Source organism: Marmota monax, unplaced genomic scaffold (genome assembly GCF_021218885.2).
Source record: "Marmota monax isolate L192 unplaced genomic scaffold, Marmota_monax_Labrador192_F-V1.1 WCK01_AAM20220418_F8-fsc00171, whole genome shotgun sequence".
Taxonomy (NCBI): domain Eukaryota; kingdom Metazoa; phylum Chordata; class Mammalia; order Rodentia; family Sciuridae; genus Marmota; species Marmota monax.
In genome coordinates, this window is record NW_026694658.1 from 1,903,157 (window position 1) to 1,927,751 (window position 24,595).

A 24,595-nucleotide genomic window follows, 5' to 3' on the forward strand; every position below is an offset into this window, starting at 1 on the left:
AAGAAATATACTTAAATTTACATGTTATGGTAGCCAGCACATTAAGAGTAATAATGAACAGGTGAGAATTCAGATAGAAGAGGAAAATCTCCTAGCAAATTATTCATTGAATTATCATACATAAATATACATGCAAGTATATAAATAGCTATTTCATTGTTAGTACAGTATCAATTCTTCAAAGTAGTTTTATTTCTATTGATATTTATTTATTAAGTACTAGTGCAAAGTGTCATGTATGCCCCTTTCTATGTAGTAGCAAGAAGTAATGACAGTATCATTAAGAACCTCAGTCAGCTGGGTACTGTGGTACATGCCTGTAATCTCAGCTACTGAGGAGGCTGAAGCAGGAGTATCACAAGTTTGAGGCCAGCCTCAACAACTTAGTGAGTTCCAACCAACATAGCAAGACCCTGTCTTAGAAAATAAAAATAAAAAAGGCTGAAGATGTAAATCAGTGGTAAAGCACCTCTAGGTTCAATCTCCAGTGCTCCCTAGCTCCCTCCTAAAAAAAGGACCTCCATTATAACCTTGAAAAATAATATGGAGTTTTGTTTTTAATGTATTTTGTGCTTGATTTGTCTTCTTACCTTCCTAGTCTTTCCACTAGTATCTATGGTAGTATCTATGATGATGTGAGCTGTTTACTTGAAAAAAGCAACAAGTGTTTTTGCTTGAAATGCATAAACATTTGCAGTATTTTTTCTTTACTATCTATTGCCTTAAAAAAAAAAAGTTGTAGCAAGAATAAACCAAGTAAGAATTGTCCTTGAACATTTTTTCTTTAATTACGTCTCAACTATGTGTCGTGTTAATAGTCTTTTAAAATATGTGTATCTGTATACGTATGTGTGTGTGTGTGTGTATAAAATTTATTTTCTTTTAATTGTGTGTTCTATTCCCCTTGACTCCTGTGAACAAGCATTGCTTCCGCCCAGCTTGGTATGTGGGTCAGAAGGCACTGTTTCTCACCAGGGCGCTGCTGTTTCCTTTTCCTACTTGAGTAGATTACAGATTATACTGGAACATGCCTGAGAAAAGGTCAAAAAGGAGGGTGAAAGTCCTAGAACTGCAGCTGGGAAGCTTGTCATTCTCATCTAGGAAAGGGGAAGAGAGAGAGGCTCCCATCTCAATCCAAAGTAGCCCACATACAGAAAATTCCCATTTGAAAAGGATACTTCTTATATATTCTGAACGGATTTTATTTGATTTTCATTAAATAATTATTGAGTATAAGGTTGGAAGAGCTTGAATGTCAAATTAGATGGCAAGTAAGAAGTAAGCAATGTTTTTAAAATTTCAGATCCTAAATTTGCAGTGATTGTTGCAGAACAAGCTACCATTGGGCTGTTTTTGACAGCATCAAAATTCAAAGCTCTTCAACTCCAGAATTAACTTAAACTCCTTGGTAAATTTTAGATTTTTATCCCTGTCAGTTCCACAACAGTATATTAAAAACAGACCAATAGTTTTGGCCTTCTGTGGAATGCTAAAATGCACACAAAAGACTCATAGAATTGATTACCCAGTTTTTCTTTTGGCAAGATAAGATGGTATGGAATAGAGCATCTATATGACGTTTCAGAGTAAGGAAATTGAAAAGGGGACAAAGGTAAAGGAAATAGTTGGAAATTGGGCTGTTGCTGTAGATCTGTCTTCTTTGGAGTGCCTGGGGTCTGCATTAACATTGATTGTTTTAGTGTACCTCATTAATCCGATTTCAAAATGCAAGAATTCAGAATAGCAAACCAGGGACACTGACTTGGGAATCTTATATTCTTATACAGTGAATCTTTTGGATGTGTGAGGCAATGAGATAAAAATTTGACTCAGTTGAAAGGAGTAAAGTATGAGTATATACTTTAAGAGGATTTCTATTGTAAATCTTCCAGAAAGTACCTGAAGTGAATAAGGCCTGCATCTGTGATCAGAATGGAAAAAGTCAGATGATCAGATGAGTTCAGATCTCCTTCTAACAGAACTGTCGTATGAGGCACTGTTTATGCTGTCTCCTTTCCTTTTGCTCTTTTGTAAATGAATCTGTAACATTTTTATACTTATTTGTCCCCAAATCCCTAATGACAACAAAAGCACAATGTTCCTTTGCTCTACAAATGCTTCATTTAGTTTACCTTTTTCCATTGTAGTGCTTAGTTTCTCATACATTCTATTCTTAAAGAATCTTCCTTTGACCCCCATTGGCGACAACCTATAGCTTGTGATTCTAGAAACTTATGACAAAAGGTCTCATTGACATCCTCCTCCTCCTCCTCCTCTTCTTTCTTTTTCTTTTCTTTTCAGTCCTGGAGATTGAACCTAGGGGCACTTACCCACAGAGCCACATTCATAGCCCTTTTTATTTTTAAAACAGGATCTTGCAAAAATTTGTCAAGGCTGGACTCAAACTTGCAGTCCTCCTGTCACATCCTCTTGAGTTGCTGGTATTGCAGCTGTGCACCAATGTGCCTGGATGATGTGATACTCTTTTAATGTGTTTTCTATGACTATTATCCTTTAATTGCTTAGTATTATTTTAGGTGATTTTATTCCCACTGGTTCATAATCTAATGGGATAACAAAAAAAATTAGGTTGAGAGGAGGCTTATTTATTATTCTTTCTTATTTTAACTCTTTTTATTTGCCCTGGAGATAAGATGCATGCATACTTACATGCACAACACACTTATATTAACTTTACTATTTAGCATAATGTGAAATGTTCAACATTTTCAGGGTCTTGCTTGCTTTAGAAAGTTCTTGCAGTTGGCAGTTTGCCACATTCACATGTTCTCACATCACTGCATTCAGAAGCTAAGAATACCAACCTGGCAGCTTCTGCACGGAGGATAAAGATAAAACAGAAAGGAGTCTAGCTTTCCAGCCACATTACCTGGGAGTTACTGCTGATGTCTTTTCCACAAATGTCCAAGTTTGTCAAAGCCCAGTAAATCTTGGAAAGTTTATTTTCCTTGTAGCATCTGTGTTTTATAATGGGTCTTTTAATTTGTTTTTACTTTGTCTGCAGGGATTTCTTTTGTCCGGAGTTTTCAGACTCTTGTCTTTTTTTTTTTTTTTTCCTGTGGAAGTGAGTCCGTTAATGATGACTGGTTTGGGAATATGCCTCTCTGCAAACCTGACCTGACAAGCTCTTTCACCAGTGCAGCAACAAAGGCCATTGTTATTTTCTGTTCACTTCTTTCCTCTGTGTTTTTATAGTATAAAACGTCTGGGAAAGCCTAAGTTTCGACAATGCATAAATAAGGTGCCACTTTGAAGTTAACCAAACTTTTAGTAAACGAATCAAACCATGTCGATCTCCCATATGCAGACTGTAGTACTGTGTGTCGATATGGAGACTGAGAGGACCCTTTCCACAAAGTACAGTGTACCTGCGGGCATTCTTAATCCAAAGGGCAGTGGAGAAAAGAGGTCTTATGAGGTTGTCATCTTAATTCCTTCTTTGAAAATGCAAATTTGTTCACCATACACACAGAAGTCAGTGGTTAAACTCCAAAGTGAACTGTTCTGGCCTAGTGCTTTGTATTATAACTTTAAAAAACAATTACAACAGTAATCATACTACTGAAAACAGAACAAACAAAATATCATGGCTTTAAACATCAGGGGATGTTTGTTAAATTCTGATTTTAAAATGATTTTCTATTCTCAAGTAGAATTCCTGCTTCAGTTTACTGAGAAACCATTTTATTGGAACTTGGGATTTTTCCCTGGAGAAGCCCATCTATCACAGATACTGGTAACCCTCTAAAGGATCAAAGCTCTAGTGGATTTGGATAAAGACCCAAAAGCCTGAAGGCTTATGCAAGTTTATCTATATAGACTAAGCCCAAAAAACTGGGATGAGAGTCTTAGAAGAGCTTATTTTCTCATGAGATTTTTGGGACTTCCTCTGTCTGGTTGTGCCAGAAATACTGTGAGAATATCCATTCTCATGGCATTTGTCACTTACAGGTCTTGTCCCAGCTGGAATTTGAAAGTATAATGGTGTGTGAAATATTTTTTGTATCTTAAGGCTTCATGAAGCCCACTAGTAAGACCAAAATTAAACAACCCCTGCTCTTCCCATTGTGCTCATATGGTAATAGCAAATAAAAGTATGGGAAGGAGTGTTAGTAAAGATGACACTTTTATGTAGTGGCTCTCTTCATGGTTGTCAGAAAAAATTCACTTTATTATTACTATCATATATATTCTTGAGAGGTCGCACAAAGAAAAAGAGCAGGGCAAGTTTTAATCCAAATCCAAGGCAGACATTATGGGTTTCTTTTTCCCGAACCTCATTATATTAAGAAGTTTGAGGTTTAATGAAACTTCCTGACATGGAAATGTTAGACTTGATTTAACCACAGAGAAGTTTCTAAATGTCTGGGATGCTTTTTGTTGTTGTTGTTGCTGCTGTTTCCAGTTCTGGGATTAAACCCGGGGCCTGGTGCATGCTAGGCAAGTACTGTACAATTGAGCTACATTTGCAGCCCTAAATATCTCTTCTTGAATTTTCTGAGTTGAGGCTCCTTGGCCTCTTCAACATGAGACTAGGCGGGGTCATGAAAGCCATGGTCTCCAGTCATTTGACTATCTTATGAAGTACTTTGTGTCCCCTCCAGAATTATTTTTTCTATAGATCATAGTGCTGTATTTTCCTCTACCTCTTGGGTATGGGAAAAATATATTTCTTTCATTCACTTAATAATCATTTATTGAATGGATGGTCATTAAATGTCAGCTATTGAGATTTCCTGGCTAAGTTGGCTTTCTCATTTTATTAACTCCTGATGTTATTTGTTATTCATCTCTCTTTATTCTTTATTTTCTTTTAGAAGAACAAAATAAGTATAGGTTCATTTCTCTGTGCTCATATTTTATATATTTTATCTCCCTTTTTAAGTTTTCCTCCAAAAACACTGGAAAAATGATTCCTTTCTCTTCATTCCTCAAACATTTTCCAGATATCTTTATTAGTATGTTTTTCTCTAATTTTTCATTTTTTTCTAATGCTTTTCTGTACCACTATGTTAAGCCTCTAAAACTGTGTAGTAGAAAAGTGAATGTTGAATGAAACCTTTACTCTGTATTGTCTCATCTTGTTCCTATCTTATCTCAAGTCTCAATCTTTAAATCTTTGTTTTACATTGATTACCTTTATCATTTCCTATTCAAGGTCCCTTTCCTTATCTATCACATTTGACTTTTCTTTCTATTGAAACTACCCTGTTGGAGGCTATCAAAGTTAGTAGCTTTTCCCCTTGGTTTGCCACATTAAACCTACTCTTTATTGACCATTTCATTAACATACTTATTTCTTTTTTAACAAAATGCAAATTTATTTTTATTGCTATATTTTTATTTTAATTTGTTCTTTTTTGTTGTACATGATAGTAGAATCTATTTTGATATAATTATACAAGCATGGAATATATCTTATTCTAATTAGGATCCCATTCTTGGGGATGTACACCATGTTGAAATTCACTGTGGTGTATTCATATACATTCATAGGAAAGTTATGTGAGAACATTCCACTGTTACTCCTATTTCTATCTGCCTCCCTTCCCTTCATTCAGTCAAATCCACTGAACTTCTGTACCCTTCCCTCTGCTTGTTGTGGGTTAGCTTCCACATATCATCAGAGTGTGTGTGATGAAAACATTCCATCTCCTTTCTTCCAATAGGAATATGAAGTAATATGCCAGAACTTATTAAACTATAAACCAGTTCTATTAAACTATAATTATAACTATAGTTTAGCACTCATTGACCATACTTTCCCCATTCCTCCCACCCCAGCTCAACCTCTGGTAACTACCATTCTACTCTGAATTTCTGTGTGATCAACTTTTTTTTAAATCCCGAGTATGACTGAGATCTTTCAGTACTTATATTTCTGTGCCTAGCTTATTTCACAATTACATAATGACCTGCACTTCCATCCATGTTATCATAAATTGCAAGATTATATTATTTTTATGACTGAATAGTATTCCATTATACATATTTACCACATTTTCTTTATCTGCTCATTAACCAATGGACACTTAGGTTATTTCCATTTCTGGCCATTGTGAATAATACTGCAATACACATAGTAGCACAAATGTCTCTTTGACATGCTGATTTCATTTCCTTTGGATATTTGCCCAGTAGTGGGATTGCTGGATCATATGTAGTAGTATTAATTTTTTGAGGACTCTTCATACTATTTCCACAGTGAATGTACTAATATATTTTCCCACCAACAGTGTGCAAGCATTCCTTTTCTCCATATCCTCGCCAGCAGTGTAATGCTTTTTGCTGTTTTTTTTCCCCCTCTCAAGATACTTTTGGCTATTTGTTGTAGTTGTTCCCTACAAATACTAGGATTTTATCTTCTGTTTCTGTGCCACTCATATTTTAGTAGGTATTTGCATTGAATGTATAGATCAATTTGAGTAGTATGGATGTTATAACAATATTCCAATCTCTGAGCATAGGATGTCTTTCCTGTGTGTGTGTGTGTGTGTGTGTATTCTCTTTGATTTCTTTTACAAATGTAATATTATTTTCATTATAGAGAAAATTTGCCTCTTCAGTTAAAATTTTCCTGGGTACTTTATTTTATATCTTCTTATAGCTATCATAAATAGGATTGATTTCCTGATTTCTAGTTTAGATAGTTCACTATTAAAATACTGTTTTTTTTTGTAAATTTATTTGTTCATTAAAGCTATGTTTATAAATTACTTGCCAAATCCCATAGTATATAAGACAGACACTATTTCTATAAACATAAGCATGAACATAACTCTATACACTTATTTTATGCTCTCAGATGTATTGGATTACAGACAGACTACCTCATGAATACAGATGACAAGAGCAGAAGGCTACAAATAGTTGGGTGTTGCTAGAGAATATAGTACAAGGCTGAGAAGAATAGATATCAAGTACCTTGTATGCTTTCTGAGGTTGTTTTTTTGTGCCCTAGAGACAGTGAATTCTTTTTAATTATGGCTACCTAAACCATGACATTTGGAATTTTTCAGTGAATCAGTTCATTTTTCTGTACCACTGAACTTATTTATTTATTTGTTTGTTTTTATTGCTGTTCTAGAGGTTGAACTCAGAGTCTCACACATGCTAAACAAGGGCTGTACCTCTGGGCTACAGCCCCAGCCCTACTGATCTTATCTATAAAGGTCATTGATCTCACTGAACATGATGGAGTGGCACATGCCTGTAATTCCAGATACTCAGAGGCTGAGGCATGAGGACCACAAGTTTGAGGCTGGCCTCAACAACTTATCAAGGCCCTAAGCAACTTAGTGACCCCGTTTCAAAATTTTAAAAAAGGGGCTAGGAATGTGGCTCAGTGGTTAAGAGCCTCTGGGTTCAATCCCCAGTACAACCCTCCCCCCAACACCCTGCAGAAAAAGTTCAGTGACCTCAATTATCCATACTCTTCCCTTGCTGAAAAAACTTAGCTTTTACTCTTCTGTCTCAGTTGAAAGGTTCTCCTAAAACTGAAATAATTTTCTTTCTATTGCTTTTTACTGTGTATTTGCAACTCTCATTAACAATGCCTCAGGTCCACTCACATGGTGCCATCCCTTTTTACTGCTTTCCCTCATTTTATCCTTCATGTATTCCTTATGTCCTACTCTTAACTAGGTCATGTCTCATATGTTCCATGAACCTGTTTCCAAATAATTGTTCTTATATGTAGTTATTTTTAGTCCTAAACAATTAGCCCTTAATCATTCCTGTTTCATACATATTATACTGTAAGCTTCATGATAAAGAGAATACAGCATGTTATTGTAGGCTGAGGCACTCAACAAATATTTGTTTACCAGCTAAGAAATGTGTTTGGTATGCACAGTTCTTGAATTTTAATTAGTTTATGATATGTTTAATGTTGGAGTATCATGTCAGTTCCCAATTAATATTAGCATAATCATTTAATGAGGAAGTCGTACAACTATTTTTATCTACATTGTCCTTGAGAGTGTGATAATAAGTTACTTTCTAAATATAGTTTTTTTTCTTATTCCTCCACAAATATAAAATATTTTAATGGACTACCCCATTTATCTTTTCTACAATGTTCAGTGTTGTGTGAGTGTAATGTTGTTGTCTAATTCACTAAAAAGCCTAAAACATCTTGTGCACCTTATAAATGCCATTTTTGTCCCCATAATACATAAAAATCACTTTTATTACCTTTAATGTGTAATCTTAATTTGAAATTGTTGTAGATTTCTTATCATTCTCTTTATTTGCAAAAGAGACATTTCTTCAAGTTTAAATTGTGTGTGTGTGTGTGTGTATATATATATATATATATATATATACACACACACACACACACATACATACAGATACGTGCCCAAGGAAGAAGTAGCTTTTGGTTAAGTCATAATCCTAATTCTAAAGGCACTCTCATCTTGTAATGAGTTGTAAAAATTTGACTCTTATCTTTTCAGACTTTCTGAAGATACCATCAGATACTGTTTGGTAGTTCTGTCTCTATCTGAATCATGATATTTTGAAAGTGAATGTCTTTTATAAACAGTGTATCATTATAAATGCTTCCAATAAATTTTTTTGCCTTAATTCAAATTAGTAAGAATTTTCTGTGCTTACTCTGCATATTTTTTAAAAAATATTGTATTTACTGCTAACAATATAATTGAGGTTAATTTTTATCAAAAGTCAAGAAGAGCTATTTGAAATTAAATTAGGTCAGTAAGATGGTTTTTGTCTGAAAGTATTATTGTTTTAAAAACACTAGACTCATAACAAACTACAGGATTCATGGAAAACCTGGTATTGTTGAAAAAATAGACACATAGATCAATGGAATCCAAACATAGGCTCAAATGTATATGGTCAAGTGATTTTTGAAAAAGGTGGAAAGGCTATCAGTGGAGAAATAATTGTTTTAACGATGGTATAGAACAATAGGACATTTATATTCAAAAAAAGATGAATAATGAAACTTAGCTCTCACCATATATACAAAAATTAAATATAAATAAATGGCCATCTGTTCTTGCCCTCTCTATTTAAAATTATATTAGTAGTTCCAGCAATTAGGCAACAAAAGTCATCCATACTAAAAAAGTAGAAGTAAAATTATTTTCTTCAAAGATGCCCTTATCTTTTTTTGCTTGTTTTTGGTGCTGGGAATTGAACCCAGGGCCTTGTATATGCTAGGCAAGTGCTCTATCACTGAGCTACGACTCCATAATCTTTTATGTAGAAAAATCTTATAGAATCCTCAAGAAAATGTAGAGTAAAGCAGTAGAATATAAGATAGGGTACAAAAGTCACCTGTACTTCTTTACCCTTGCAGTAAACAATATGAAATGTGGGCTGGGAATATAGCTCAGTTGGTTGAGTGCTTGCCACACGTGCACAATGCTCTGGGTTCAGTCCCCAGCATCACAACAAACACATAACAACAACAGCAACAACAAAAAAAGTATGAAATGTGAAATTAAGAAAACAATTCCATTTATAAATTTCATTGAGAAATCTAAAACACAGTAGTAAATTAAAGAGATATAAGCTGGGTGAAGTGGTTAGTGCTTATCATCTGAGCTACTTGGTAGCTACTTGAGGAGCATTGCTTGAGTCAGGAGTTCAGAGCTACCCTGGGTAACAGAGACTTTGTCTCTTAAAAAATAAAAAAGAGGAAGAAGAAGAAGAAGAAGAAATGATAATATAATATGAGATTCATGACCTGAAAAGTACAGAATAATTTTGAAGGAAATTATAGAATACATGAGCAAATGGGAAGGTGTCCCAAGTTCTTGGGTTACAAGACTTAATATTTTTAAGACTGCAATAGTCACTTCTTGGTGTGCTAAGGTGATCCATTCCAGAACTAAAGTGTTTACCAAACTCCGTGGTGCCCCAGTCCTATATATAAAATAGTATAATGTTGCATATAATCTTTGCATAGCTTCCAAAATACTGTAAATCATCCTTAGGTTACTAAGAAGACCTAATACAAAGTCAATGCTATGTAAATAGTTACACGTTATTATTTAGGTAATAAGGATGAGAAAAAAAATGGCTCTAGATGTTTGGTATTGATGTAACCATTGTAGACCTAACTTCATAGTGCAGGAACAAGATCTATGCCTAACAGTACTCAAATAATACTGAAGAGAAACTGAGGATCTCTAAAATTGTGGGTAGCTACAGCAGAATATACCCACACATTACTTCATTTACATGGATTCAGAGTAACCCTCAGTGCCTGGCAAATTCAAATTATGCTTTGGGAACTTCTTAGAATTTTTTCCCCAAATATTTTGAGCAGTGGTTGAATCCATGGATGTGGAACCTGTGGAAAAGAGAACTGACCATACTCCTGAAATTGATCTACAGATTAAATAGAAAACTCAAGTGGCCCCAATATTTTTTTCAGAAATTAATCAAGTATAGGAGAAAGCAACAGATTTTGTTGAATTCAATGATCCATTGAAGATGGGCCACAAGCCAGAAGTGGTAGTGCATTCCTATAATCCTAGCAACTTGGTAGGCTGAAGCAGGAGAATCACTAGTTTGAGGCTAGCCTCAACAACTTAGGAAGACCCTTCATTAAAATAAAAAATTAAAAAATGCCGGAAACATAGCTCAGTGGTAGAGGGCCCCTAAGTTAAATCTCCGGCACCTTCCCATCCCCCCAAAAAGATGGGTCTCAAACTACTATGTCTTTCTTTATAAAGTAATTCAACCCCATACCCTATTACCAAAATCTCTGTAATTAAGTCTCATTTCTCACTAGAGTACTTCGAATTTTTCCCATCTATATAACTTTTTAAAAAGCATCTTTATTTCTATTTATGTGGTGCTGAGGATCAAACCCAGTGCCTTACACAAGTGAGAAGAGCACTCCACCACTGAACCACATCCCCAGCCTCCATCTATATAACTTTAAATCTCCTGGAATCAATTCTACCTTTGATGCCTTTCCGAAAGGATTGATGGAGTCAATGAAAACCCTGTCAGAGGTAGGGAAGCTTCCATTGGTGATGCTTTTCTGTTTTTCTCTTTGTAGGAAAACTGAACAGCCAAGACTCTTACAATAACTTTACCAACAATAATCCTGGAAACCCCCGGCTCTCTCCTCTCCCCAGCTTGATGGTAGTGATGCCTCTTGCTCAAATCAAGCAGCCAATGACATTGGGGACCATCACCAAACGAACAGGGTAAGGCCTCAGGCTCAATGTTTTTTCACAGCTGTTTAATAGGGTTGAATGAATAAAAATAAAACATAACTTTTTCTTTGTGTGGTTTTGATTATGTTCTTCATTTCCAGCCCATATGAGCCTTAATGGCAGCAGATTAAGTACAAAGTATAGAATGTGCGCAAACATACTTGCACACATCCGTGTACATACACATCCACAGAAAAAGCAAGGCAGTGACAAGTTGTGAAAACTAGGATTGGCTAATAAAAAACAGGCCCACCACTCAGTCCTGTACTCGCTGCTTCATGGCATTGCCTGATAGCACAGTTTGATTTTCATGACTTTTACAGACATGATTGGCATGTAAAATGACTCCAAATTTTGACAGACATAAATAATGAGAGACAATCATGTTTCTAATGCATTTTGAATACCACCTGTATTGAGGTTTAATTTACATATAATAAGCCTTCATTTGTGTCAGGACAATGTGATGTTACAGGTAGTTTTCTAAAATTTGGACTTTTTTTCAAAACTGATTCTTGAACATCCTTAAAGACTTTTGATGACTCGCTCGATTTCTTTGTGCTTATTTTAACTATTTAAAAAAACTTTGTCCCTGTTAGGAATATATAATTATTGCTTCTTTGCACTTCTGGAAATAAACTATGAAGTCTATGATATCATTAGATATTATGTGATAACAGAAATTCATTTTGTTGTTTAAAAATATATTTGCTATAGTCAAATTACTTGTTTTTCTCAATGAGCAATCCTAAAATTTAACCTGATTTGAAATGGAATAAATTCTATATTAAAATTCTTTATTAAAACTGCCAGGAGAAACCCTGTCTGGATCTCAAATGGTCCTTAGGGTCTTCCCAATGAAAATAAAAGATTAAATTATTTGTGTGGCAGGTCAATATCTTTTGATATTATTATGCTAGTGTTGCTGTTTATAGAAGTCACTTTCATGACAAGACGTACTCGAGGCTCTCAGGAATGGGTCCTTGGAACTTCCAGTATCACCAAGGACCCTCAACCTGGGTATAGTGATGTCTATATATTAAGTGATCCTATTGCTATATGGAGAAATAAAATTGAATTTGTGACTAATTAAGGGAAACAATAGGAAAAAGATAGAAAATGTATATCCCAAATCACATTTTATGGTACAGATCATTTGGCCTGTCTTTTAATTCAACTCTTTTTGTTCAATAGAAGTGTGATTTAAAATAGAATTTTGATTTTTCTTCTATTAATTTCTTGATTTTAAAACAAGTTAATAATAGTGGCATAAAGAGTGAATGGGTTATGTCCTTACATTTGCAATTAGTTTGTTTTTTCATTTTATGACATTGTGTTCCCTGGATATAGAACTAAACAAAAACAGGACTAAGTTTTAAAACAGGACTAAGTTTTTAAACAGAACTTTAAAGTTGTTTTTCATTTGCTGAAGTTAGTTTATAACTCTATCTTCTAGATTTACCTCAGCATTGTACAGTTCTTCAAATTTCTTACAAATTTTGTCTGTCTTTCCTGAATCCAAGTGAAAGCATCTTCAGACTTGTTCCTTGTAAATTAATTTTACATCCATAGTGAGGTGAACATAAGAACCTGGTTCAGAAGTTCCTGGTAGACATGAGAACATATTCTGGTGTTTTGTTTCTCATGTGTGTGTTTGTTGTTGTTTCTAACATAAGAACTAATGCTGCCTTATAATGCAAAGAATAAGCTGTCTTTAATAAGGCTTTCTAAAATTACTCTGAGACTATGACTAAAGTTTTATTGATAAAATAATATGATGTTAAAATTTAAAAATATTTGTGGGCAGAGTTGGGAAATAAGTCTACTCTTGCTTATATTTGAAATTTTCTAGAATACAAAGATAAAGTCTGTCACTCTTTTACTCTTTGTCTTTCTACCCTCTTTTCATTAAGATGGAGAGAACCTTTATCATCTGGTGTCCTGCTGTGCAGCCATAATTCATCAGCATAGATAAATTCTTTGTTTCTTTTTCTTTGTTAAAAACCTGCTCAGAATTCTCATATTTTTGGAGCATACCTAATGTGTTCCCTCATATCATGTATAAATTAATAATTATTAATGAAGCATTATTAATTTATTTTCTGTGTTTTGAAATTAACATAAAGTATACAATACTTGTAACATATTGTTGATTAGGCTTTGTATCTCTATTTTCAAGTCATTTGATTTCTGTTAAGTTTTAAGTTGTTTAGAAAGAAAATTCATACCTGTCCCAAATGAGGACTTGACTTTAATTTTTCAGACTTAGTATATACTTACAGAAACATTGTAAGAATAGTAAAAAGATTTCTGTATATCCAAATTTCCCAGATCTTAAAGTTTTAAGGTCTTTTAGTATTCACATTCTCTCACTCTGCATAGACAAGGACACACGAGTTGCAGACTCAGCACCCCCTTATTCCTACATCCTCCATGCACAGTATCTGAAGGCAAGGATAATCTTTCACATAACCATGTTATAATTACCAAAATAAGAGATTTTACAATGAATTTTGTTAGTTGGGTTTTAAAAAATTCCATATTCTCTTGTCATGAATTCTCTAATTATGACAAACTTTAGAGTACCACAAATTACTCAACCTACTATTCTTTTTTCCTCTTCCTTTAGTACAGAGTACAGTGACTAATAAGTGTGCTGATGACAGTGATTGTAATTTGCATTTGACCAATGCTGGATCACAGGACTTAATACACTTATGAAAGTGTTTGCTGATTATAATCAGAAATTGCTATTGTGACTTTATCATTATTTTATTATAGGTCACCTAAACCTTGGCTCATAGTTTTCAGATATAATTTTTGGTTTCATCATCTTAAAATTCAACATTTTTCTCATTAAAATACACATATTTTGCCTTATCAAAATTAAGATTTGATTTGTGTGAAAAAATATATTCTGTTTCCAATTTTGCCATATGCTGAGTTTTGAAGCAAATCCTAGATGATATTTTATCCTTTTTGATTTCATCCAATTAGAATTTAAGCATATTTTCTTAAACATTTATTTAAAACATTTAAAAAACTGACCAATTCTCAACACTGCAGTTAGCTAATTCGTGCTCATTTTTTCCACTACATTTTGTTTTATGTACTGAGACATTCAGTTTTCTTATTAAGGTGATGAGCAAATAAAGTTTTTAGTTTCCAGGTCTCCCTTCAGTTTGGAAATTTTGGTTTCATGGACCTCCTTTTCTAATTTTTTTTAAAAAATAAAAAGAAGCATTCATATGGATAATGTAGAAAAAGGATCCAGAATCCACCCATTACAGATGTGTAACTTCTGTCTACCTCTAATATGCCTAATAATATACCTTAAAAAATTATATACTTACTGAGGTTAGCTCAGCTTCCACTTGTCCTAGATATTTTGCATAAAGATGTAAAATAACAACAAAACATTATATTTTTATGGCAGAAATTTCCAAGGATTGCCTAGGATCCAATATTTAAATATCCAAATTGAGATAGAAGCCCCAACTTAAACCTTCAGGGGACAAAATGTGTGTTTACCATATTTAACATCTGCCCTCTTATTTTTACAAATACATATCCCTGTGCAGTGTCAAGGACCATCTGTCTCACTCCAAGACATTCATGAGGTCAGTAAAACTACAAATGGCAAAAGACAGATGTATTTACACCTTCTTGTTCAGTACCTCGAAGCAGCTCTTGGAGGAAAAAAGGCCTGTGTTGGCAACAGCTGCTACTGACCTCTGAGGATGTATGTGGATGAAGGCAAAGGAAGTGCTAGAAATTATTTGGCTTCAACAATCACCCATTCAAACAGAATCCATTTTCTGTCAGTCTAAGACTGGAGTATTGGAAAGTCCTGCTTTCCACACCATCATGTTTATATCATATAAAATCAAGAATTATTTAATTATTTAATCTCCTTGCTTATTTAAAGTAACATTAGCCAGGCACTGTGGCGCGCGATTGTAATCCCAGTGGTTTGGGAGGCTGAGGCAGGAGAAATGCAAGTTCAAAGCCAGCCTCAGCAATAGCAAGGCGCTAAGCAACTCAGTGGGACCCTGTCTCTAAATAAAATACAAAATAGGGTGGGGATGTGGCTCCATCGAGTGCCATTGAGTTTAATCCCTGGTACGAAAAATAAATAAATAGGTAGATAAACACAAAAATAAATAAAGTAACATTATATTAAGGGATTGTTCCAGTTCTTGGAAGTTAGGTTTTTGTGGTGGGAATTTATTATCAGTATTTCACAGATGTTTGGCTAAATTAATGAATCAAATTAGAATAATATTTTTAATATTGCTTTCTAAGTAATTACAGAACAAAAAATTTTTATCAGTATACGATTTTATCTGCTTTGAATCTAAAATTATTTAGGTATATACATTATTTTGTGGTAAAAGCAGAAAACAACAAATGTCAGAGATCAAACTAATTTCATGGGAATTAAAAAAATACAAAAATTAAGAATTAAAGTTATATCTTTGCTCTAAACTAGTAGAAAGTGGACATAACATAATTTATTCTCTCATAGTTTACTTTTTCTTAAATGAAAGTAGCTTCCTACTTTCTTCCTCTCTCTCCACTTTTTTATATTTATTATTTTCTCTGTAAGAAATTTGGGGTAGTCATTAGGAAACTTGGGCTTCATCCTATAGAAATAGAAAGGTAGTAAAAAAATAATTGTGAGTCTAAAGCTTTCTTTTTTCATGTTGGTTTAGCCACTGACTATCTGTGTGTCCTAGGTCAGTTTCCTAATCTAAAAAAGTTATATATTTATATAGATTATAATTTTTTGGCCTTACCATGTGTGAGTTTCCATTCATTCTTCGATTTAATATACTCATTTCAAAGCCTCCCCACTGTTGAGCTGTCCTGAGTAGTGCTGAACATAAGCCCCAACACAGGGGTGTTTGCTTATGTTCAGAAATGGAAGCAATTAATAGCATTTATTTGAATATAACCAATTGATATTTGTAAAATAACTGTCATCAGAGCTTGCTACGTGAGTTAGTGACATTGGCATACTTTGAAGAAGGTCCGTTCCTTATTTATGTTAACTCGAGTCAACTTAGCTTATTTATTTAGTCAATTTGACCTGATCCCTGAATCTTATAGGCTAAGGTCTGAGAGTTAGGTAGGAAAGTTATGCAGAAAGACCTGTCAGATACAATTGCAATGGCAAATTCCCACTTCTTATCTTGGTCCTGTGGAACTATTAGTTCTTGATTACTCAGTTCTGAATGTTTCGTTCCAGATATAGAATAGTGGACAATATATTTTCATTAGACTATATATGCTTATGTTTACATGTGTGATGTATTTAACATAGTTTGAGTTTTTATTTATTTATTTATTTTGTGTGTGTGTGTACAAAATAAGTAGAGTACTTAAACCATACCATAGTTTATTGCATCTTACTGTAAATCTGGGTACTTTTTAAAATGAAGTCTACTATTATACCATATTAAAAGTCAGCAAGCATAACATTCTACAGAAGTTTGACATTATTGAATTTGAACATTATCTCTATTTTTCTAATGAAAATCTTTTATATATTGAGTTTGTGATTTAAATTGGCATGTCGAATATGTCTCAAATTAGACAGTTGTCTGTTTCAGGTTCAGTTTGCTCTACAGAGCAGTAGATTGAGAGCCCCAGTGCCATAGATCTCTTTGCTTTGAAGCAATTAAAATTAAATTAATGAAAATTTTAAAAACATGAAAATGACATGGGGGTAATTTGCTTTTATGCAGGTGGGAGGTGTGAATTCACTTCCGTTGCTACTTGAGAGAAGGCGCACACAGTGTGAGGTAGTAGAGGTCCTAGAATTTGTTTTTAGAGTAATGTTACTTCGTTTTAGTGTTTTCCATGTAACACACTGTGAATTTTTCTCTGTTCAGTACATTTATTTATGGTCTCGTTCTGGGGTCTGCTTTGTGTTAGAACCTGCTGATAGAACATGATCAGTTAAAAATAGAATTAATACAGTATGTATATATAATTCATCTCTTAGACTCCAGATACTTTTTTTCACTCTGAAGATGCTAAAGAGAATCATTATTAATAACCTTTTAGTGTTAAAGTCAGGTTTAGAGAGTTTGAGCATGTTCATTTCAAATCTGGTTATACTTTTTCCTTATATGAAAAAAAAAAAAACAAAAAAACTTGGCATTTGCCTTTTTTTTTTTTCCTGCTAGTAGAACCAAAGACTTGTGGTGTTATGTGGTGTTCAACAAAATGATTGAGAGTTTAATGACTTAAATAACGTGAATCGTATGTTATAAAACATAATTCTTTCCTTTTCCTAAGAGACTCCAGGAGAATTCCTTGGAGAACTAGTGGCCAGGTCACTTCCAAGTGGTCAATAAATAATTCTGTAATAAATGTTGCTGGATTTTTAATCTCTTGACTAGATTTTCCTAAGGTTTTTCAATTGGAATTCAGTTCAAAGTGGTCATAATTATCACATAGTGAACAGGTTTTATATGGCAGGATGTTTAGGCCTGCTAAAACTTGATTGGAAAGCACAAATTCTTCAAGTCCAAATATAGTAATTTGAGTTGCCTGTTGTAATGCACACTGTCTTTAATTCAACATGCACTTGCACTCTCATGCTTGGTTTTCTCCCTGCCCTCTTTCCACTCCAGTACAAAACTACAGCTGTGGGCCTCTGGAGGGAGGGGAGAGTCATAGGTGAAGACAGCTGAATCAGGGACTTATACTTTGTGACTTCATATTTTCATTCTTTTACTACTGAGGAAAGATTAAGTAGGCTCATTTCAAAAGAACAGCTGACACTTTCCTTACAAAGTCAGTAATTACGTCAGTTACTATATTTCTTTGGAGTTTGTAGATCTTCTTTCCCATGTATGTGGCAGAGGTCCAGTTGTGGGACCAGGCAAGAAGGGGGGTGAATATAGATTGAGTACATGCTGAGTCCATGTATTAAGCCAGGTTTTCACCTTGTCACCCCAGTCCTTGTCCTTTTTGTTGAGCTATATTAACCTAGTGGATTCCTATTTGATTGAAGTTGGATAAGTTTTAAACAAGTGGGTTTGTGACATTGTGGGTAGTAAGTAGGGTCTTTCAAGTTGACAATGCCATTATTCACTACAGTCCTGTTTGCTACAGTGTCTGGAGACTTACCTACACTTTGGCATCATGGGGTAAGGAATCTCTTGTTGGTGATGTGTTGTTACTGACTGGAAAGGAATATCTAGATTTGCTTTTCAAGTTTATGTATTGTTTGTTGGTATAACATGTTTCCATTTTATATATCAAGATATTTACTAGCTATGTAGGTAGAGAACATCAGGTTGTTTGAAATGTAGAAACTTCAAGGGTTTGTTTCAGTTTTGCTTGGTTGTTTTTTGGTGTCCATGGAGAATTCTTTTAACTCATAAAGAACTAAGTAAAAACTTTCAAATTCCTTACCATCTATCAGTTGTATTCTGATGTTTGAGATGAGATGAGAAACTGTTCATTGTAGGTACATTGAAGAGCAGGTTAGGTCTGGTTCTTCAGACTCCAAGAATTTCTGCCAGAATCATCTGGACTATTTGGTTATTTCACATGTCCTGCCTAACAAAGTAAAATTAAAGATTTTGTGTACTGTGTGCCAGCCCAGAGCTTTTCATTTTGGAGGTTTTTCTAAGCATATAGAAATGACTTGAACCTTTTTGGCTTTCTGATCATTTCTGCATTTTATCACTATGCTGTTGAAAGACTCAGGTTTTTAAATCTGTGTTTTTCAAAGTGCAGGGTGAACTCTAGCAATATTTTGGTTTTGATGTGATTAATGAGTCTTGAAATCAGATAAAGAGATTGTGACTAACATTTTTTTCTTTACTGAAATAGAATAATAAATGAAATTTTGCTATTGGTTTTACAGATCAGCAGCATTGGTGTTTACTAGTAGCTTTTTGGAGATACAGAATCTGAGACTCTCTAGCCATCAATATGCGTTAGAATATGCATTTATTTGCACTGTAACAAAAACCCAGCATTTACAGAATGTGAAATGGAAAATATAGTGTTTATGACAAATAAAAACCACATTCACTGAATTGTTACTTCAGTCTTTTTGTGTGTTCATGTACATACCAAAATGTTCTCTACAGTTCCCAGTCAAAAAAGTTTCAAATCCATTAAGTGTGAGTGGTGGTGTCATAGCCCTGGTTGTGTTCTTACATTAAGTGTAGGAGGGCTATCCTTGCTTTGCCTTGATATCATCTTTAAGTTTTTAAAATTGATTTCTCTTTTCTATCTTGCTTTCTTTTAGTCATCTCTCACATGTTTCTGTTTCTTCTTTGTATCTCCTGTGCTTCAAGGAGATTGTATAACTGTTGTGAAAACATTGCTCAAGTTTTAATTTGTAGCCAAATGTACTCAATTTAATGGCAAATTAATGCTAATTAGCAGGATTTTAAAAAGATGTTCCAAGCTCCAAATTTGAAGAAGGAAATACCCAAGTTTTACTAATATGCCTTCCTGTTTCTTTGTTATGTCTTCCAAACGTCAGATGCAGTGAATATAGTCAAATTTTGTTTTGGATATAATTAAATCATTGAATCTTACTTGTGTGTAAATATGCACGGTATGTCATAATTCTGGGAACAGAATTTTAAGTAGAACTACATGTACTACTTACATGTAGTCTGGCTTTGCATCCCTTGTTGTGTTTAAAGCATGTAGTTGTATGCTTACTATATTCCAGTCTAGCCCAGAAGAGGACAGGTAGAAGAGGCTAACCTTTTGTACTACTATTAAGAGAGATGCTTAATTGCCTGAAATGTGACCAAAATTAGAGAAAAATCATACTGTATATATTTAGCATTTGTTCCTTTGACCAACAATATGTAGTTCAACTTACAACAAAAAAACAGCTTAAAAAGTAAGTTCTTTCTTTGTGTGGCTGTGAGACTGCAAACAATGGCATATCAAAAATTTTATTTAGTCATCTTTAGCTAATTTTAAACATTTTGTGTCACACTACTGCACATGGATTGCTTGTCTCCATCTGATTATTCCATTTAATTTGGGCCTTATTTTAAGGGCCTTAGCAGTGAATATTATTTTAAGCTAGAAATGCTATAGGTGTGCTCCAGAAAAGGGGGAGAAATAGAAATATTTTAAATTCCTAACTCTGAAAATTAAGGGCCTTGTTACTATACATCATTCTATTTCTTGGATTATATCAGACTGTACTACACCAGAATTGCAAATGATTGCTAATTTTTTAGTTATTTTTATCCATACTCTATAACAGTATGATATACATGTATTTGTTAATGTTAATTGAGTTTTCCTCTAATTTTTTTTGTGCATTTTTTCCCCCTTTTCCATGAAGGCCTTATCTCTTTGGAGCGGGGTGTTTTTCCATAAAAGCTCCATGGTGAGTTCCAGTTCAGTCCCGCATGCCTAATTCATTTGCTGTACTCTCAAAAAGTTACTCTGTTTTGTTTTCAGTTGCATGGCCTGTTCACAGATAGATGCACCAAGTTATTGAATAATTTGTAGATAAGACATGAATGTTGATATTTAAGCTTTAAAAAAGCAATTTTCTTGGTTTAACTTCATTCCTTGGAAAGTTAAAAAATATCAGATGTGTTTGAAAAAAAAAATGGAAGAATTCTCTCATGGTGTTGGTGGATATTACAAGACATGACTAACACCCAAGTTTAGAGCTTTGGATATTGAAGTGATGGAAGTTCCCCACATATCATAACTCACATGAGAGGATGTGAGTTATTTTGAAATATAAATATACTCAAGGTATTCTAAAAATGCCCTCTAAAGTTTTACTGCATTTTATTTGGTCCTAAAAGGGCAACATTGAGTTGTTTGGGGGTAGTTTAGTATTTAAAGAGCTACGGGATGAGGAAATATATATTCATATGAAAACTCCTAAGTGATTTTTAAAATTTTGAATTATTAGCACTTATTCATACCTAAATTATTTAGTAAATTATCTTATAACAGTATAATGAATATAGCTTTGTCAGTCTTGGGCATGATGATCATAACAACAAAGTAGAGTATGTTTCATATTTTAATTTAAAGATGTGAATTAGAATGCATTAAGAATCTGATATAAAATGTTTTAGTGGTTTAAAGTCAGGGATACAGAATCATATTGCTTGTGTCTTAAATCCAAACTCACATATTTAATAGCTATATGATAATTTTCTAAAACCTGGTTTTTGTTTTCCTTATCTATTTAATGAAATCAATAAACCTTCTTGGTTTATTGTCAGAATTAAATGAACGAATTTGTAAGTATATATAAAATTAGTAATATATATAAATATATACAAATACATATATATATATATAAAATCAGTAGTACATAACAGAATATAATAGCAATATATAGCAGTGCCTGGCATATAGTAACTACTCACTAAATGTAAAAAGTTATTGCTACTATAACTACTGTATCTTACCCCAGTACCCTGTTTAAGGGGTAAATCCCATGTTTGTAGAGGTGCCTCTTTAAATTAGATTGTGGGTTTTTTTGTTTTTTTTTTTTTTTGCTTTTAAAAGCATGCTAACCAAAAGGAAGTTTTGGGACATGTAAGGTATATCAGTTTTACTAAATGAGAATACTTACAAGAGTGCCACACATATATGTGTTGTTCTCGTGGTCGCTTCTGAGATTCCTTCATTGTCCTGTTATATTAGAAACAACATTTTGCTTTCTCTCATGGACAAAATAAGCTGAATCATTCTCTAAAGTTGATTATTATTTCACACAGACTATTTTCAGTGTTCATATACCATGAGAACATCTGAAATTTTCTTTATCATGTAAGATGACATAAAACAACTCACTATGAATGTGCCTTCTTGAAATGCAGAACCAAAATTAAAAAGAATTCACAAAATTATTCTTAACAAATTCAGGGTACACATGAGTATAAATCCTCTAAAAATTTATCTTAATTCTTTTTGTTAACCAGATTTTGTCTAAAAACAACTAAACTTCATGAATTTTTTGAACTTATAGTGAGCAGTATGACTTTCAAATGCCATATTCAACATATCACAACATTTCTTTGTACACCAAACTTAGAATTAAATTCCATTTTAGCGTAAATTCCTCATTCTGAGTACAAAGAAAATAGTTTTTATATGGTAATAAAGATTGAAGTTTTCACATAGAACCAAAAATGGAGTAACAAATGTTGTATGTTAAATAAGAAAAGTCCATTCCCCCAACAGCTCATGTGAGCCTCGCATTTAAGCAAAAGCACTTGTCAACCAGAAATGATTTGAGGTTGAAACAAGATTAAAAGAGCCAGATTAAAGAAAGGGATATATGAAATATAGTAGACTTTTAAATCATTGCCTGTCTTTTAGAAGACTGCTTTTGTGGTTTGTTTGATGCCATCGTTAGCTCACAAGAAACTCGTTTTTAGTCACTTATACTAGACTAAAAGGTCCTCCTTTAAAATATGTTACTTCACCAGGGGTGCATGTTTTTTCCATTAAGATCTTAATGAAACCTCAAATTAAGACAGCAAAATGAATATCAATTTGACAACTTCTTCCCTGTTGTTTATAAGAGCGCCTTTGTTTTAATAGTTTTTGCTGTTTTTCCATGATATTTAACATTCAACTTGACAATGTTTTTATTTACTCTTCTGAAATAAAACATCATGCTAAATATTTATAGTACTTCCAGTTGTAGGGAAATATTTACATTTTAGATGAAAATGAAATTTTTACAATTTCTCTTAAAATGTAAACTTCTTACATTTTTTTTTTAAATCAGTTTCAACTTGTGACATTTGTACATGGTTAAGATTTTGCTTTGGTATGTCACAATTTCTACTAATTGTTTATTCTTCACCAGTAGGATTTAATTCTTTAATTCATGCAGTTTCAAATGAGTCAGTTTAAAAATTATGTCTTTTCTTTGATATAAAAATAAGTTTATTGGAAAGCAGACTGTGTGGGCCCTCCTTGACCTTAAAGTCAGTTTAGACTTCCCAGGATTTTGCATTCTCTAGGTTAGTTAAGAATAGTGGATCTTGAATGACCATATTAAATAATGTGAAAGATTTACACTTGTAGCATACCTATTTAAATATAGGAATTTAAAATAAATAATTCCAGTATAAATTTTTTTCTTTTTAAAAATATTTTCCAGTGTAAATTTTTAAGACTGAATTTTGATTTCAATATTACAAATAGGTAACAAGAATTAAGCTCGTAAATCTGTAGTACAGATTCTAAGCTACTGTTATTGTTTAATTGCTTTGGGTAGAAATACACATACACACATACATAAAGGACATGCTGTAGATAGTCCACATTGAACTATCCCTCACTCATAAATTGTTTTTGTATTATCTAAGGTTAATTTTAAAGAAAAATTAAAATTTACTTTATCAAATTATATTTGAAGTTTTAATTAGTATTTTCTATGAGTACTTGATTATAGTACAAATAGTTCATGTAAAGAACTCTTGTTTTCTTTAGAATATTTAAGAATTTTATAATTTCATTTTTAAAGTTAAGATTTATATGGAGAATAGACTTCTTACCCGCTAAATTTACAATAAATTGTGATTAAAAGAATAATTTTAGGTAGATGATTAACATATTTCATTATTTAAAATAAAATGCTTCCAGTTTCCTTTCTTAGGGGTCTTATTCCACAAAAAAACAATTGAGACTGAGAGAATATTTCTAAATTCCTTCTAAGAGTTTAATCTTAGAGATGAATATAAAGAAAATTATTTCTGGAGCAGAAGGTTATTATACTACTTATGGTTCTTGAATTGGTACTGTGTTTTCCATTTAAACTCAAATATTGATGATTCGTTTATGTTATTGAAAAAGAAAGAAATGGTGCTTCTATCTCATGTTAGTACTTCTCATGCTGTGTCCTGCTGAAGAGGGCACTGCTTCATTGCTGCTTTTCACGCTGTCCACAGTACACCACGGACTTCCTATCCTATGGTGCAGAGTAAACTTATCCAGATGGAATCATGGTTCTGTGTTTTTAAAGCAGATACCACTAGAGGTTTTTTTTCCTTTTCTTTTTTTCTCCTCTTGTTTGCAGTTGAGTGTGGAGAAAAGACAGGCAAGAGAAATTTAATATGTTAATCTGACTGGAGATCATAATACAGTAGAAGCCAATGGGAGAAAGATGCAGAACTTCAATAGGCTTTCTAAATATTGTTGAAATCCTAGGGATGTTAATATCCCTATACTTCCTCTGTTGTCAGTGAAGATATTTGCAATGGTTAAGTCTTAAAGAAATGACAGAGTTAAACTCCTGAATTTTCATTTAGTACCTTGTTTGTTTATTTTGGTTTGCTTATATGTTTTTTATTCTTTTGATTTTATTCATTTGTATT

The 24,595-nt window shown here is 33.3% G+C and overlaps 1 protein-coding gene across 8 annotated transcripts in view; it reads left to right on the top strand.

The window, feature by feature from the left end:
• Bcas3 (BCAS3 microtubule associated cell migration factor) overlaps positions 1 to 24,595 on the top strand; it is a 583,386-nt gene that overhangs the window by 242,114 nt on the left and 316,677 nt on the right. For 5 of the 8 annotated variants that reach the window (XR_006846898.2, XM_046423193.2, XM_046423199.2 and 2 more), the window contains exons 16-17: positions 11,069 to 11,219; positions 20,575 to 20,619. Coding sequence is in view for 7 of the 8 variants with exons in the window: in XM_046423193.2 (XP_046279149.1) it covers positions 11,069 to 11,219; positions 20,575 to 20,619 (196 nt within the window). In the remaining variant the exon portion in view is untranslated. The remainder of the gene's footprint in view (positions 1 to 11,068; positions 11,220 to 20,574; positions 20,620 to 24,595) is intronic. The other 3 variants (XM_046423194.2, XM_046423198.2, XM_046423197.2) reach the window with 1 other exon arrangement.